The sequence below is a fragment of the Pipra filicauda genome, unplaced genomic scaffold, assembly GCF_003945595.2.
Source record: "Pipra filicauda isolate LSUMZ 115617 unplaced genomic scaffold, ASM394559v2 scaffold146_size1912638_pilon, whole genome shotgun sequence".
In the NCBI taxonomy this organism is placed as follows: domain Eukaryota; kingdom Metazoa; phylum Chordata; class Aves; order Passeriformes; family Pipridae; genus Pipra; species Pipra filicauda.
Window position 1 is genome coordinate 1,805,255 of NW_024103951.1, and position 17,350 is coordinate 1,822,604.

A 17,350-nucleotide genomic window follows, 5' to 3' on the forward strand; every position below is an offset into this window, starting at 1 on the left:
GCCAGGCCCCATATTAAAGGCTGCAATGGTTTAGTTCCAGAACACACACTGAGGGGGAAGAAAAAGAGCACACAATCACCAAACAAAACCCATGTATACGTCTGCAGAATGATTCGTGAGGAAGTTCTGTGGACAGACTTCAGATCAAACACAACATACTGTAAGAAAAATCAGTATCTAACAATGATTCAAGGACTTAGTTATAACTGCACTTGCAGTTAACTCTGAAGATTTTAAGGAATTACTGCCCTTCGGTCTTATTTTTGTCAGCAGTGGTTTGTACTAGTTATTGAATCTCAGTTGACAGGTAGAACCACTTAGTTCTGCAGAGGTAGCAGTATTCAAATCAACTGCACAGACACATGCTACTAGTTTAAGTCATCCACGAATCCCTCCCAGAAGACCATATTATAGGTACAATACAGATACAACTCTTTCCAGCTACTATAAAATGGCACAAGATAAAATGACTCACTAGGATCTCCTAATGAATTGCTCATTTTTAATTACAACTCTCCAGGCACTGGTATGTATCAATAATAGAAAAATTCAAAGGTTAAAAACAGTGTACAGTTTAGCACAGAAGGCAACATTTGAAGAGAAGCACATCATTTTAATTTGCTTTGAAGTTTAAAGCAATCCAAACAAAAAAGTTAAACTATATAAATACAGAGTAAATGCACATAGTTTACAGCCAACTACATGTATGCAAGAATAATAGCAAACCTCACATGAGCATTGAAGTATTCTCAAACTGTCATCTGTGAGTGTTTAGCTATGATTCTGAGGGCATAGTTATGTTCACATATGCAGGGTAGGCAGACTCTTAAATAGAAGAACTGAAAAAACATAACTCAGTCTTAACAAACAGAAAGTTGAAAAAAGTACATTTACCTAGGCAAGCTTCAGCATTCTGCTTGTTTCCAAATTTGAACAGTTTAAACAGGAAGCAACACTTATAAAGGCTCTCCAATGTTTTGTCTCTGGAAGCATCCTTTTACAATGCTACAGTCTGAGGAATGTTACAGAGGTCATAAGAAAGACAGAATAACAAACTGTCGTTAACAAACAATCAGATGTCATTAACATCTCAATCAGTAAGGGAATATACGGAGTGCATTATGTAAACAGAGAACTAGATCGGTTCAGTGTTAATATACAAGCGGACAGGTGATGTTTCAGTTACAATCAGAACAACCAAGAACTCCACAGCTCCCTACTGTAAACCTACTTCAAACCACACAGAGGAGCAGACCAGAAATTCAGACAAAAACCAAAAATCTATCCATCAGGTGAAAGGCTGGGCTCAGCCCCCCCGCAAGACACCCCAGCTCAGCTGTTTCCACACAGCACTGCAGGAGCCGAACGGACAGGAGGGGCTCGGGAATGTGTCTGCGCTCACGGGAGTCAATTTTCCACGGCTTTTCCTCGCCGTGTTCCCGGCTCAGCGGAGCGGGCGTGCTCCGCTGCCACCTGCGGGCCGCGCCGGGGAACTGCAGCCTCCCGCTCCCAACCAGCGGGTCCAACAGCTCCGTCTGACCCAGGCGAGGGAAACTGCGGGAAGCCAATTAACTACCGAGGTTCAGACATCCCAGACCTTTGCCTCCAACACAGACAAGCGTGACACAAATACACGACACTCAAATACCAATCAAGATGACCGGTTTAAATGCACTCCTTTCAGCTCTGTAAAGATATTATTGAATGTAGCATCTTTTTATTCCCTTTGACTTTTTATAATAAATATGAGGAAAACTATATAAATAATTTACAGATCTTTGGGAAATATTTCAGAGGTAACTTTGCAGGTACTGATAGTTTAAAAAATAGCAAAAAATCCCAAGAAATTTTGGGGTTATGTTTGGTTATGTAAAGCAAATCAAAAAGATCACCCCTGAAATTTAAAACAAAGCTGGAACATCTATTAAAGAAGTGGAATAATAAACTGATTGTCTACTTTAAGCTGCTGCCTCCCATATTCAGTTGTCCTTGTTAACGTGTCCATATCAACCCAAGGGGCTCTGCTCTCCCCCAGAGAAGGCACACACACAGTACCCAGGGAATTCATGGGAGACAAACATGGAACCAAGGGACAATGTATCCAAACAGGAGAGTAACTCTCATGAAGCCTCTGGCAAATCCAAGTGATTATCACGTTCATGAACTCCAAAGCTGAATCTAAGTTTTAGCTGAGACTGAACTATCTGGATAGCCTGGAGAGTGACCCACTTTCCCCACAACAAAAGTTACAGTAAGTCACTATTCCTGAACAATGGCATAACAGCAAGGCTTAGGTCAGTCATGAATACTCCAGACTTTTCCTGGAGAGATCACTAGAAAAAGCCCACTTTAGAACACATTTAAGCACTCCTTTCACTTCTTTGGGACAGTCAAGTCACCATGGTCACATCTCAGACCATGCTATGTCTTTAAAAAGATAACATTTTCCAAGAAGGGAAGTCAATTTTGCATTGCAAGGTCACTGTACACACTATGGATGGCTTTTAGAGGATGAGAAATTAATATAGAAAATTACATTAAATACTCAAGGACTTTGACACTGTATGGAGAACATGACAAGGGTCAAAATTAAGGAAAGAAAATGAGAAAAACCCAGACTGATTGTTCTGCAAGCTTTGAGCTTTTACATAGAGCCTACAGAACCACTGCAGAGATGCTATGGATCTACAGCATGAACTCTTGCACAGCTTACACAGAAATCAAACCACATGCTTTGCTTAAAACCCAACTGCATATTTCAAACACAGTTTGGCTACAGATAATCAGTAAGAGGAAGAAAATTCATAAGCCCTAAGAAGGCCACAAAGTGCATAAGAAGTCATTCATAAAATAAAGCCATTGCACACAACGCACAGTTCAAGTGTACTGAAGTACCACACTGGAAGAGTTGATAGCACAGTTCTGTCCATGCCAGTGTAGCAGCATTTATGAGTAGAAAGCTATTGCCCCCAATTTATAATGATCATCTTCCTCCTAAGGATAATGGATGCAGACTGCAGAGACATCTAGAAAGCTGTAAAAGTTCCTGTAACGTTCAACTTTTTAACACTCCAGTTGTATGATTTTGGAAAACTCCGTAAATTATGACAAAAAAACCAGCTAAGCCTCGCTGCTGAATGCAAGGCATTGTTTTGCTATTGGTTTATGGAGTAAAAACAATGTCTGAATATTCAGACAATGTAGAGGACAAGGTTACACTGTCAGCTGCAGTTCAGGACACAGGTTCAAGCTGACAGACGTGATACAGCAATTATCAAGGGGAATGCTTTCAAGAAAATCTCAACCGCAGTTTTCTCCATCCTTCTGCACAGAGCCTGTCTGCACTGAAAAGATCTATCACAGCTTCAACTGGTTTCTGCTTTCTGGTCACCTTAGCCACAGTGATATGTGCTCTCTCTCAGTACTTCCATAAACGTATAGGTAATCCAGACATTTAAGGGTAATACAGCTTGTGCTTAGGCAGCATGAAACTATCTGTGTCAATCCTGTCTTCACAAACAGGAGGCTGGACTAGTTAAGATTTCTGATCACATTACAAATCCTTAAAAAGGCTATAAAGTAGCTTTCACCAACTTCTTCCTTAGCTGTGTGAGTGACCTGAACAGGCTGGCAAGGAAAACTGATGATATAGGACAATGTTTCATAGGTCTCTCTACTTAACAACAGTTCCAGAAAAGAAAAAGGATGATACAGCAAAACCAGAAATCCACATACATCCAGTATTAACAGACTGATAACCTGAAGAGTTCAGTAATCAGATCCTCTCTTGTTAACCTACAACACTGCTAAAAATTTAAGGGGGGGAAACCCAACCATAAGCAAACTAAAAACTACAAAAAGTATCACCTTTTGTAGTGAAGAAATAACTCTGTTCTGGGTCCCTGCACCATATTTTGTCTTGAGGTAGCAACATGGAAAACTTTACACACTGACTACTACCTCAGTCTCTTTATGAACCTTCAGGTATAGAAATCTACAAAAAGTACTGTCTTGTCCATTCTTCCAACAGGTTACTGTGAAGTAAAACAGAACAATCACTAAGAAAAGTGAATAAGGCTGCCCAAGAACATATCTTATCTTCCCTCCCTCACCCATCAGGTCTCTGAAGATGACTCCATGGCTTTGTCTAGCTTAACAGATGAAAAGGAAGTAATAATTTTGAATTAAGAAATGTATGAAGGCATTCCCTAAGCGGCAGTTCCTATTTGTCACACTGCCAAGAGACCACACAATAAGGCAGCAAAATTATTCATAGTTGCCCACAATCAACCTTCTGTTTTGTCTACAGCTGCTTGTTCTTGATATAGCGTTCCTTTTGCCCACCACATTAGCATTGACATTCAGTGGTCCACTCCAGTCTTCCCATCTTCCACCTTCTTCCAGGAAGCCTTGTCACACTGCTATCCATCAAGCAAGTAGACTACAACTTCATAGGTTGACATCATGATAGCTGTGTTTGGGATCTGTCTGATCAGGTGCGTGGTTAAGCCTCGGTACAGGGATCCGTACCCTTCCTCTCGCACAAGCAAAGACAGTGTCTGGAAGAAAGATCTGTATTTTGTTCCCTCTTCTCTTAGTCTTGTTCGTACAACCTCTGTACAAAGAAAACCACATGTGGTTACATTCACCACTTTGCATTATTTTTCCCAGAAACCAATCAGTGATTTGTTACATGAAAATCCCCCTCCTCAAGTTCTCAATCTCAGAACCCCTCTTTAAAAAAAAAAAGGAGTAGCAAACCAAGTATGTGTAGAGAAGAAAACAAGTTACATTTTCAGCAGCATTAGATACCTGACTGAACAAGGCTAATTGTTTTGCTTAGTTACAGCCCAGAAAAGGACTGTTGTTTGGGCTTACATTTTAGCTCAGAAGTTGACACTGGTTTAGTATTCAGTCCATTAACAAACCTCATGGATACACAATTATTTTGCAGGAGAATCAAGTGCAACTGAAACACAAATTAGACAGCCTGTTTTTCTAGAAGGGAGACAAGAACTTGCAGGAAAATTACGGAAAATTGCTGAGTAGGTAGATTCCAATTGAAAGAGGATCTCCTTAAGTACTTCGGGCCATACCCTGGTAAACCTTTGGCAAAATAAAGATTTCCTAAGAGAAGGTAATGCTAGACGCCCACTTTAAAGCGCTTCCATTTCTGAATACCACACTCATGTTGACCTGCCAAATCTGATGTGAAAAGCTTTAGACAAAGAAATATTTCTTGAGCAAATGAACCAAAGCTGGCTACAAATATCACTGAAAAGACTCCCTCTGGTGGATCTGACTCAGGTTCTCAACTCTACATGCCCCACTTACCATGGGGATATGCTATTGATGTTGCACAAGTTTTGGAAGTGGCAGCAGCCATCATCATTCCCACAAAGTCCGATGCTTCTTTTGCTGACTCATCCTCACTGTCCATGGGAGAAGCAGTCTTATACTCCAGCAGTTTTTTCTTAATACTCTCATAAATAACAAAATGAATAACAGTCTCAGATATGCCTGCATAGGACGCTGACATTCCTCTGTAAAAGCCTTTAACACCATCTGATCGATAAACTTTTCGGACACACTCAAGAGCACTCATTCGCTTTTCTCCACGATTCCTAAAAGGAGAAAACAAGTCATATATCAACTGGTGCAACTTGGGACTGGACAACAGTTAAACAGTTTTTCTTTGAGTGATGAGGAGACTTAGGAAATATCCAACACTGATGTTGAGAAGCTCCAAGTCAGATACCGCTAAGAACACACAGAACTTGAAAGTCTCAAAGACCTTTAGCACTAAACACAGGTAAAGCATTACATGGAATCCAAGCCAAACGTCATATGCTGACTAAAGAAAAAAGTAGGTAGACGGGTTCAACAGCTCTAAGCCCCCCCATCTCTGCAATAAAGGATTAAACTGCTTGAAAACAGACTCCCAAATGGGCTGTCAGTGTCAGTGACTCATGAGAAAAATCACCATTTTCTTTTGCATAATGGATTTCCCCTAAGTGTTGCCTGAAATAAAGCGCTCCATAGCATAGTAATTACAGTGGGTAAGAGTTTGAACAGCAGGCCCCACAGCATTACAGCTCTCAGCAAACAACTAGCACATCAACCAATGTAACACTGGTAGCTGTTATTTGACTCAACTAAGCCACTGCTGATGGAAAATGCTCATTAGACATGACTGTATCAAGCAGTATTTGGCAAATAAAATTTTATTCCCATTTTGAGCTTGCTTATTGAATTGAATTGTGCATATTGAAATACTTAGCATGTGTACTGGGTTTATGTTGCCAGGTTTTGGCAGCAGGGGGGATACTGGGGTTGCTTCTGTGGGAAGCTGCCAGAAACTTCCCCGATGTCCAGCAGAGCCAAGGCCAGCTGGCTCCAGGATGGACCCATCACTGCCAAGGCCAAGGCCAGCAAATCAGGAATGATAGTAATGCCCCTGGGATAACACATTCAAGAAGGAAAAAAGTTACTGTGCAGATGTAATTGTGGCCAGAGAAGAGCAGAGTGAGAATATGTGAGAGGAACAACTATCCAGACACCAAGGTCAGTGAAGAAGGATGGGGAGGAGGTGGGAAACCCATGCTGGAACAGGGTCCTAACAGGACTTGTGACCCTGTGGAGGACCCACGCTGGAGCAGGTTGTGCCTGAAGGACTGCACTCTGAAGAACAGTGCAGGTTGCTATAGCAGTTCATGGAGAACTGTTGCCTGTGGGACAGACTCATGTTGGAGAAGTTCCTGGAGGACTGTCTCCTGTGGGAGGGACCCCAAACTGGAGCATGGGGAGACTTCTCCCTGAGCAGCAGCAAGAACAATGTGCGATGAACTGACCACAATCCCCGTTCCCCATCCCTCTGTGCTGCTGAGGGGGAAGACATAGAGCTCAGGAAGGAGGGAGCAGTGGGGTGAAGGTGTTTTTAAGATTTATTTTACTTCTCATGATCCTGCTGCTCTCATTTTGTTCATAATAAATTCAATTAATATCCCCCAAGTCAAGTCTGTTTTGCCTGTGACAGTATTCAGTGAGTGATCTCTCCCAGTCCTTATCTCAACTAATGAGCCTTTGGTTATATTTTCTCTCCCCTGTCCACTTGCAGAGTGACAGAGCAGCTTTGGTGGGTGTCTGGCATCCAGCCAGGTTCAACCTGCCACACACACCGTACACAGATACACAAAACCATTACAACACTGCACAAGATGTGCTTCCCTACAGCTGTGAGTGCAGGCACTTGGAATATATGGATTGTGCCAGTAGGGGTCCGAGTGAGACAGTCACAGAATAAAACAGCAAATAACCTTGTAAGAAGTTATGATAACTCATGGACACTGTCAGAACAAGACAGACCCTGGCAGCAACTATTATATAAGCAGTAAGAGGCATCACTGGATGGCACAATTTAAGCCTTGATGGTTTGAACCTGCAATGTTAAATGCAATGAACATTACGAGGTTTAAGAGAAAGACTGAGCACATAGAGCTACAAGTTGGAGACTGAGTAAGCTGGGTAGAGGGCACTGCAGAAAACTGGGAAGGAGCTGGTGAGAAGAGCAGCTGGAGCTGCAGCTTCAGGGACACTCCCAGTCCCCACATATGCCTGTACACCTGGACTGGTGCACTGACAGACTGCTGCAAGTGTTTGCTCTTCTGATGCCCAAGACGCACGACATTGTCTTGAAGGCCAGAGCAATGTCACTTTGAGAACAGAACATAAGCCTTCTCCAGCTCTTACTGGGATCATTTTTGAGAACTTCAATAGAAACAAGATCAGGCCAGGATAATCCCACAGACCAAGTGTTTTTATGCCTCTATTAACAACCGAATTAGAAGAGCTGAGAATGCAGTACATGCTTGACTAGCCCAGGTAACTGCAGTATTATACAAAGAAGATCCTTCTTCAGGTCTCAACATGAACAATGTGCTTGATATAATGCAGAGAAATACTGTGCACAAGAAATCCATAATTTCCCTAATTTCTTTAAAGCCCTGTAGTTTAAGAATTTTAACTGACTATTCAGTAAAAAACAAGCAGAGGCACAAGATGACATCAGGTTGTACATAGCAAGAAAATCTACTTATTTTAATGAGACTGTTAACCTTGTAATTAATTCCAAGTTTTCTGGCCAGTCTACTATAGCGCTTCAAGCATACTTCAGAATGGAGATTAAAATAGTAAATATGAGAGTATAACTTGTAGGTAGATCAGCATCAACTTTCCAAATCTGAAATGTTGAATGTTTAAAAATTAATTCTATTTTGGGATGGAGAACATCCCAACACTTCGGTGTAACTTCATCCCAGCAGTGATATTTCCCATTGTCACCATACCTGGCATCAAGCTGTAATCGTGTCTTTACCAACCAAATGGGATTAGTTGTTGTGATCGCAGTAAAACCTAAAAAATGTAAGAAGAACAACATCAGATGTGATAATACCACAAGAACAACAACTGCATTAAAGTTTAAAACACACACAGTAAGGTACAGTGGATGCAAAAACTCGGACTATACTGACTTTGCAGAAGTACCCGTTGTAGCCCTTTACTGACATTTTATGAATCCATACAGCCAATAAACACTTAGGTTATTTTTAAATTTTACATTAATATTGAGTATGTTTAAATCTTAGCAAGAAATGTCCCATATATAATAAGCCAAATTAAGTACATTTCTCTTCCTATCTAATACCAACTCTGTTTTGACATCACAGAACAGCAATGCCAGCTAGACTAATATCATAGCCAATTTGGCAAAAATGTCAATAAGAATGCATTGCAGAGACAGCTATAGCAATTTGAGATGGTAGAAAACATTGTGTCAATTTACTTTGTTACCTGAAATACAATCCGAGTTTGAAAGCATGCAGACTGAATAAATACTACTTTTGGTGCAGTCAAAAGGCATATATTACTGTAAATTAAGAGACCTTCTAATACTGAACTATAAAGAGCAGTTAAATTTGAGTGGTATTTAGTATTCAAAGCAGAGATTGTTGGCTGGCCTAGGAATACTTTTACAAGCATATGAGTGTTTAAATTGTTAAAGTTAACACTATGAATTCTAACTATTCAGACAGCAACTACTCAGGCTTGCATAAGGGCCAAGGGTTAAAGCTTTGATTTTCAGTCCACTAAAGAAAAAGAAAAAGGAAGAAAAAGAGAAACAGAAACAAAATAAAGAAAAAAAAAGAAGTAAGAATCACTCTTACTTCTGCACAACTGTGGAGAGAGATAGAGAGCAGAGTGAAAGGTAGCTCTGAAAAAAGTAAAATAAAACAAACCATTGAGTCGTAATACCACACATGCACCATTAATGAGGTGTCATGTCTGCAGGAGAGAATAGGAAAAGGGAAAAGCTGGAACATGGCCAAGCAAGAGATGATAAATTTAGACACTTGCTTTTTAAGTGACACACATGGCTGGTATATCACTACAGAGACATGCTGCCCTCCTGCAGGGGGATGGACTGGGGTTGTGGGAAAGCAACAGAGTTACCTGACTCAGTGCACATCAGGTGCACCATCCTTATCCAAGGAACAGGCTATTGATAAGCTTGTTTAGGGAGATCATTAGCAGCTTACAGAAATGTATTTAGCAGAACTGTTTGCATACATGTTACTCCTGGGCAATCACAATCTACTTGACATTGCACACAAAGGTCTGCAATACTCAGAAATGCCAGGGGATCTTAACTGTTCTAAGGTTTGTTCTGTTGCCACCCCCAAATCTTAAATATCCCATCAGGATTTTCAGCTACAGTTCTAAAGACAGCTGTCTAAAGACAGGTTTGGCAGCTAAGATTCAGCTGGTTATCTACACCAAGAGCACAAAAACACATTGGAGGCTTCTGTTTAATCTTCTGATTAGATTTTTAAACTGACTCAAACTACTTAATCAAGTAACTTTCTGTGGTAGATAATAAGGGTTTGGAATTGCCTTTTTTTTTTAAAATACACTACTCTTTTTGTCTATGTCTTGGTACATATATACCCTTCATATGATGGAGTGAAATTCTAAGGAGACAAGTGTTTTATATCTCTACTTTAGGTACGTAAATAATTATGTAAAAACTCAAAGCACTGAGGAACTACTTTGCCATAACAAGGCACAGGATGTTTTTAGAACACATCACATCTGCAAAATCAGTTCTGTAGCCCAACTAGCCAGAGTCCGTCTGACTGGTCATTCAATGTCTTAGAAACTCCACTGATTCCAACATGGTTTTTATTTCTTTACACTATCACTTATAAAGTTTTAATTTTCTTTGACTTCAAATCAGAATCTTTCCATATCTAGAGTGGAGTAAATGGTACTAGGAATGCCCAGGACTGCAATAAAGGCTTTGAAACGGGGTGAGGAAAAATTACCAACTTGCCTTACAACATATTTTCCAGGAAAGACTTCTCTCAAAACCAAAATTAGTTCTTAAGTCTCTCCTAGTTCTTGATTTCAAGTGAACAAAATAAAATCTTTTGCATTTCTATTCATGTTGCATGCTTTGGAATTTTGTTACTGCTAGACTGTACATTACAGCCTTATCTGCTCAGCCCTTCCTCCTTCCTATTCAACCCAAAAAAAGGGTCTCTGCAGATCCTAAATCTGGGACAGGAAATGCATAGTGAGATCAGTGGCAGTGTCTGGGTGACAGCAGTGACTGCAGTCACCCACAGCAGCAGCCTGACACTTCTAAGCAGGTTGGGAAGAGTACACTGGAAATTTCCAATGAAGGGTGGTTGGCACAGGATGCAGCCCCTACTCTGTCCCAAACTGCACTCCTTGGGCATTGTCTAAGTGCAGCACCCCCAAAAGTAGGATCAGACACTAAGCAACATGGCCAATTTTTTTCCCTTAGGGCTGTCAAAAGCCTAAACTGACAGCTCAAACCAAAGCTTTCAAATAAAAGGTCCCTCGGTAATTCAGGTTTCAGGATGAAATGACTACAGGTCAATTCTTACAGGTAATGTAGTAAATATAGTCAGTGGAAAAAAAATGAATTAAGAGTTGAGTGATGCTGACACCAAGGAAAACCCTCCAAAACATGGAAAACACACCATTTGGGATCTTTAACCTTTCATTTTTAAATAAAGTCTCTAGCACAATATTTGTTAAAAAATAAAGGTTGGAGACTTTAACAGCTACCACGGAGCTCCACCAATTGTTTCCTTTTTCTTTTCAGAAGTTTCAATGAAATTTATAATGCTTTACAATGCTTATCAATGTGTTGTACCCTCAAGAAAGATTCCAGATTCAATACAAGAATAGATAAATTTGGCAATACTACAGATTCCTGTACTTTTCTTCTATGAAATTTTATCCCACTTTCAGACAAAAAATTCTCCATCTACTTTTTCAGCTATTACAGCTACTGACAGGTAAGATCCCAGGTATTCCTATTATGCATTATATTTCCAAGGATAGGGGTTTTGCTTTTTTCTCTATAAGCCAATGTAATTGATAAGACACATGTGAACATGGAATGCTAAATTAAAAATCCAAAGAAGTCAAATGAAAACAAACCAAAAGAGTAAACAGAAAGAGACAGAAAGGAGATTATATACATATTAAAAAAGAAAAGAGATCTTTGAAATAATATGACAACATAGAATATCAGCTGCAGCATTTAAAAGGCAGCTCTGGGACACTGAAGAAAAAAAACCCCAAAACCAAAATGCCTTGTTTAACCCATTAGGGGCTTCCAATTAGCCAGAGCTAAGTACAGTAGCAGCTACCAGTGAAAGGTATTTTCTACCTTTCCCTGATCTGCCGGGGGGGGGACAAAAAAAAAAAAAAAAAAAAAAATCACTCTTAACAGAGTTAAGAAAAAGTGATGTCTTTGCACAATGCACATCATCTGAGTTCAAGATAATGCAAATGAATTCCCCATTTTGTTTATTCAATAGATATTACAAACCCACTGTGTGGTTCTTACACTAGAGGCTGCAAGAGACGCTCAGTTCAGTACTCACGAGGTTTTAGTTAGTCCATATTTCTGCAGGAAGTGACCTGCGGGTGGGGAGCATGAGATGACACGATCTCACTCTTTTCACGGGAGAAATGTACAGTAAATGCCTAAAATAGACACAGGCTTTTCTGTATCATAACAACAAGCAGTGACCTCATCAGACACAAGTGTACAAATCGAATCCCATCGGAAGGATTTGTGAATTAGTTATTGTGAGATCTAACTGTTTTTGCAGGTAAAAGTTTAGGAAAAAAAGAAAGAAAAATAATCAAAACAGGCCACAGATATTAAAGTAGTTGTTTAAAATGCACTGAGTACTGAAATTTCTGCTCATTTGCAGCAGTTCAATTTTACATCTCCGAATACTTACCTATATAGCAAACTTACAAGTGGACCCTCCTCCTTCCCCACTCCCTTGAAAATATTATTCACAAAATCTAGCCTAGTCTTAGGACTGAAAAAACAAGATAGATGCCTTATGAAATCAAACTTTCTAAAACCAATGAACTAAATATGCATTTTATTTGGTATGAATTAACTGTGTACATAGTACTAAAAACTTACAAAAGTATTGTATCTCTGTAAATAATAAAGTGGTCCCAATTATTTTTAATAAATAAAAAAAAAAATCTGCATTTGGGTTGGTTTGTCAGTGAAGTTCTAGAAAGAACAGCAACAGCAATACAAGGCAAAGGAGTTTTGCAGCAGATTTGCAACCATGTTGTCTGATTGAGGCTATGATTCATTTAAAAAAGCAAATAAGAAAGCCATACAGGAATCAAGTATCTCATTCAGTTCTCCACAGTTTTTCTTCTCTGTGGCAAAAGAGGCCACGTACAACAAGGCGGCAGAGTTTATAGTCAATCTGAGAATTTAGCTCAACTTGGAAGTGTACAGAGATCAACTACCTTCACACAAGCAAACACTCATTCCTGTAGTAAGCTCAGATACATTCACTGCCCTAGTTTGCAAAAAGAGAACCACATGATATGCTGAGGAGTTGGCAAAAATGATTGTTGAGACTTCATGTCACTACACAGATATTTTAGGTATGAGAGTGATGTGAACTATATGCTGGAAGCTGGCACATAGCAAGGAAACATTTCTAATTGCATAAGGCATCAGTTACTAATATGTAGATAATTCATTCTCCTTCGGATCAAACAAACTTAGCAGAAAAATCTTAAAAGCATAAATATACCATTTTTATCTTGAGAAGGAAGAATCAGGCCTAAAACCAAACAAAAATGCTTAAAATACCACACCTCAGCTTTTCTGTCCCCAAAACACCATGTGCATAAGAAAATCCTTATTTAACAAGGACATCAATCTAGCCTGAGATACTTATTAGCATGATACAAGTAAACAGAATTTAAAGTTGACTAAAGTTCACTATTTGCAGTACTTTCATAAAACAGTAAGTTACAGTTGTTTTTTTTAAATTGTATTTCTGCATCATTACCATATTTTGCAACCTACAAGAAAAGCTCTGTAAGTGCAAATCCTCCTTCATGCTCATTTGGCATGAGAAAAGCCTTTATGAAACAGAAAGGTCATATCCAAAAATAATCCCCCAAAAACCATCAAACCAAAACAACAACCCTCATTTAAGATTGATTTACTCAATTTCTTACTGAAACCAATGGCAGCTGAAAAAGAAAAAAAAACCAATACTGATTATTTTTTGCTAATTATTAGAAGTCTTTATTCACCTTGCCAATTTTGAAGTCTTAGGTTCAAAGCAAATATTGCAATGATCTTCTGTGTTAACCTGTCAACCAATTAAGAGCTCACATTCAATCTTGTCCCTGTTATTTGCCATTTCTTTAAGCTGATTTGCATCATACAGCAATACAAACCTTGCAGGTAAAACTGTTAATAGCTGGTATAAGTGCATTTTCTGAAATATATTAGAATTACAAAAACAAGGTTAGCACGTTCCCAAGACAGCACTGTTAAATTTCAACTACAGAGTCCTTTTCATATATCAGAATAGCACCAACAGAGTATTGAGAAGTTGTGTCAAAGAACCTTTTTTTAAAGGTCTTCCAGAGAATTTCTGTAGTGTACAGTGCCAAGACCTATAGTGTGAGCCTGCACTGAGCATTCCTGTTTTGTTGACTATATAGTTTAGAAATACAACTGCAGAACTTGGGAAGTGTGAGAACTCTTAAGTAAATTAAATTCAATATTAAAACTTGTATAAAAGAGTAAAAAAGGTGAAGAGCAATTAAGGCTTAAAGACATTTACCCAAGTTTCCTGCAGCTTTATGTACAAAATGCATAACATCGACCTTCTGGAAAGGAAGCAAGTTACTTAACAGATACAGAACTCCATGACAAACTACAGCCCAAGTCTGCAAACACTCATGAAAAGGCACTACAGCACATCTCCAGAAGTGTTCTTTTCACTACAGAATGAGGGCAGTAACTTCCAAAGATGAGGAACACTCTGAACCTTCCTTTGTCTGCAGCACTGCATGAGTTATACAAGTTGTCTTCAACTGAGGACAGACTTGTTTATATCACCCACACTTCCCCCTGCCCCCCAAATCTAAAGACATGTATTATCCTCTTGACAAGGAGCTGAAGACAGTTCAATTTTTCTTGGCACAATTAGTTGATTAGGATGAACTGTACATTAAATGCCTTTCCAATTCATTCCCTGTGTTTTTCACCTAAAAACAAAACACGCGCTTTTAGATGATAAAACAAAAATCCTTTCATCATCCTTGTCTTATTTGGGCAAAACATAACAGATCTCTTCACATCTTAAAGATTAAAAGCCTCTATCACATTTCATGTGCTAGAGATGGACAGTGTCATTTAAATATAAAGCTAATGTCACATATTTTATATGCTTTATAGAATTTCTTTGTATCGGACCATCAGCATTAAATGCAAAACTAATCCTATTCATTATTGTGACATGACCTTCGTCAGTCCATCCCAGATCGTCAGTACTCACATTCTAGAGACTGGTTGTAAGTTTGACAGGAACTAGAAACTTCAACAACAAAACTGTCAGAATTCATCTATGAAGTGCCTATGGCCTACACATAAAAAAAAAACCAAAATAACTTTTGAAAAATAGGTTCTGTGCAGCAAAAACGCAGGCAACAACAGGTAAAGTGTTGCCAGCCCAAGTTTTGATTTTCAAAGCACAAGTCCATGCCCATAACTCAACTCAGTTGCCTTTAACTCCCCTTAATGATCCCAAAGCACAGAACACACAAATCAAGCAACAAATATTGGTAGCTGCTCAAACATACCAAAGTTACACTGCAGATATAAAATAGAAATTTATCTTTGGAGATGAAAATATATGAAAACTATGAAAAATCTGCTCTTCTATGTCTCTTCAGTGGTAGAGCAAACTTCATATAGAGTGGTATATGAACAAAGGAGGAAGGAGTGTTACATATAACTTACACAAATACCTGCAGGCATATTTCAGAAGGACAAAAATAAGTCAGATACACAAAGCTGTAACAGAAAGTGGTGGTCAAAAAAAAGCAGATTAAGAAGAATTAAACCTGAAGTCAGAGTAAACAATGTTTATATCTTATAGAACAACAAGTGACTGTTTTCAAAGTTTTCTTTTTTCATTTCACAAATTAACAATTGAAAAAGCAGGCATGCAGGTTTTCTAGAAAAGACTATTCACACACACTGTTATTTATCACTCAGTGCAGTTTCATGCATATATTCTCCAGATAGCTTGTTTAATGAGAGGCCAAGGCAGGTAACCACTAAAAGAAAACATTATTCAATTACTAAACATGTTCTGGTTTGTTTTGTTGGGTTTTTTTTTCCACATATGTCACTTCTCATTTGCAGATACGACTGTAGAACGAAGCTAAAAAGTTACAGATCCTTACCTGCCACACCAGCTGAAATCATGTGTACCTGGGTAGAATCTGGATTGAAAATACTGTTCAGCTTTTCCTTGCAGTTTGAGTAAGCAGCAAAATATATGGCTCTAAAATCAGAACAAACCCCAAGTTGTTATGTTTTATGTGTCAATATTTTTAATAAGCAGTGCCATTAACTTCACTAATCTAAATGATCTTGGGTTAAAATTTACTTCCTCAGTAACAAACTACTCAAGGATTAACTCCTGTAACATAGTGGGACTACTCTAGGAGTAGAAAATAAATACAAAGATAACGCATTTTAAGTTTTTTTTCTTCAACAGCTCCAATTACCAACCAGTGAGGGGAAGGAGAGATAAGTAGAAATATGGCAGTACTTTTTGTGACACCGGGAAGTAAAACACCGCTGGACTGAAAACTCAAGTTTCAGTATTCTGCAACACTTTAATACGAGAAAAACTTTGTACTAATGAACCTAAACTCATTTCAATAGCATGATAATTTCAAGAGAATGAACAAGCATGCAGCTTTTTAAAAACTCCAAAACAGTATTCTTAATATTATAGCATTTAAGGTGTAAATATTGCTAAGTTATGGTTATAAATATTTATATGTCAAATGCTAGAACAGCTGGTATCTACGTTTCTTTAGTTCTGTATTTAGAATGGACACTTTTTTTCTCTGAATACACTCCCAAAAGAATTTTGTAAACTTGTATTACACTCAAGCCTGTGACCTGGTAGTAAAGCAAAGCTAGACAAAAGTCAGCATGCCAATTCAATATATTATGAAAAATATGAAAATTTGAAATAATAATGAAATAACTGAAAATATGAAAACTTGTTTTCACTCATTAAAGCTAAAAAGATTATTTTAAATACATCTAAAACAACATTTCAGGTTGTTACTCAGTTTCTTTAAACACCCCTCTACAAGGGAAAAAGTGAACGTGCAACTTTTCATGAACAGAACATTAACCTCATTAGCTGTGCAAACATGTTTTTCTTCATTACAAAAAAGATAAAGTGCTTGCTTCATGGGTGTCATTTCTCAAATGGAACCTGACCAGTTAAGTGTACTGGATGTGTTATGAAACATGCTTCTCTACAGCTTATTTAAACAAAGAGCTGATGTTAAATCCACTTAGCTAGTGCTTAATTGAAATGAAGTACTAGAGGAAGACCAAGGCAGCCAGAGGGAAATAGGGATGTGCTTATAAATAAGACTTCACACACTACATCAAGTTGACATTTTTGGTATGGTGGGGGGGAGGAAACAAGCTAAGCATTTCACTTGGGGGAAGAAAAGGGAATTAGAAGATTTAACACAAAATTTATTGAAAAGAAATAAGATTTTTTTTTTTGCAAGTGAGGATATTTTTCATTGAGGATAGTAACTTATAAAATGGAACCTATTCCTGGATAAAAATTGCTATTAAAGTGATATCAATGTTGAACATTTGATAGAACAGACTGGTCTACCAGCAAAAGTACAGGCT

At 38.5% G+C, this 17,350-nt stretch overlaps 1 protein-coding gene across 1 annotated transcript in view; it reads right to left on the bottom strand.

The window, feature by feature from the left end:
* Positions 1 to 480: 480 nt before the first annotated feature.
* SLC25A36 (solute carrier family 25 member 36) overlaps positions 481 to 17,350 on the bottom strand; it is a 32,551-nt gene continuing 15,681 nt past the window's right edge. Inside the window, exons 4-7 of the mRNA XM_027729349.2 lie at positions 15,859 to 15,959; positions 8,346 to 8,412; positions 5,335 to 5,624; positions 481 to 4,615 (exon numbers count right to left, since the gene is read on the bottom strand). Of these exons, the coding sequence (XP_027585150.1) occupies positions 4,422 to 4,615; positions 5,335 to 5,624; positions 8,346 to 8,412; positions 15,859 to 15,959 (652 nt within the window). The 3' untranslated portion in view covers positions 481 to 4,421. The remainder of the gene's footprint in view (positions 4,616 to 5,334; positions 5,625 to 8,345; positions 8,413 to 15,858; positions 15,960 to 17,350) is intronic.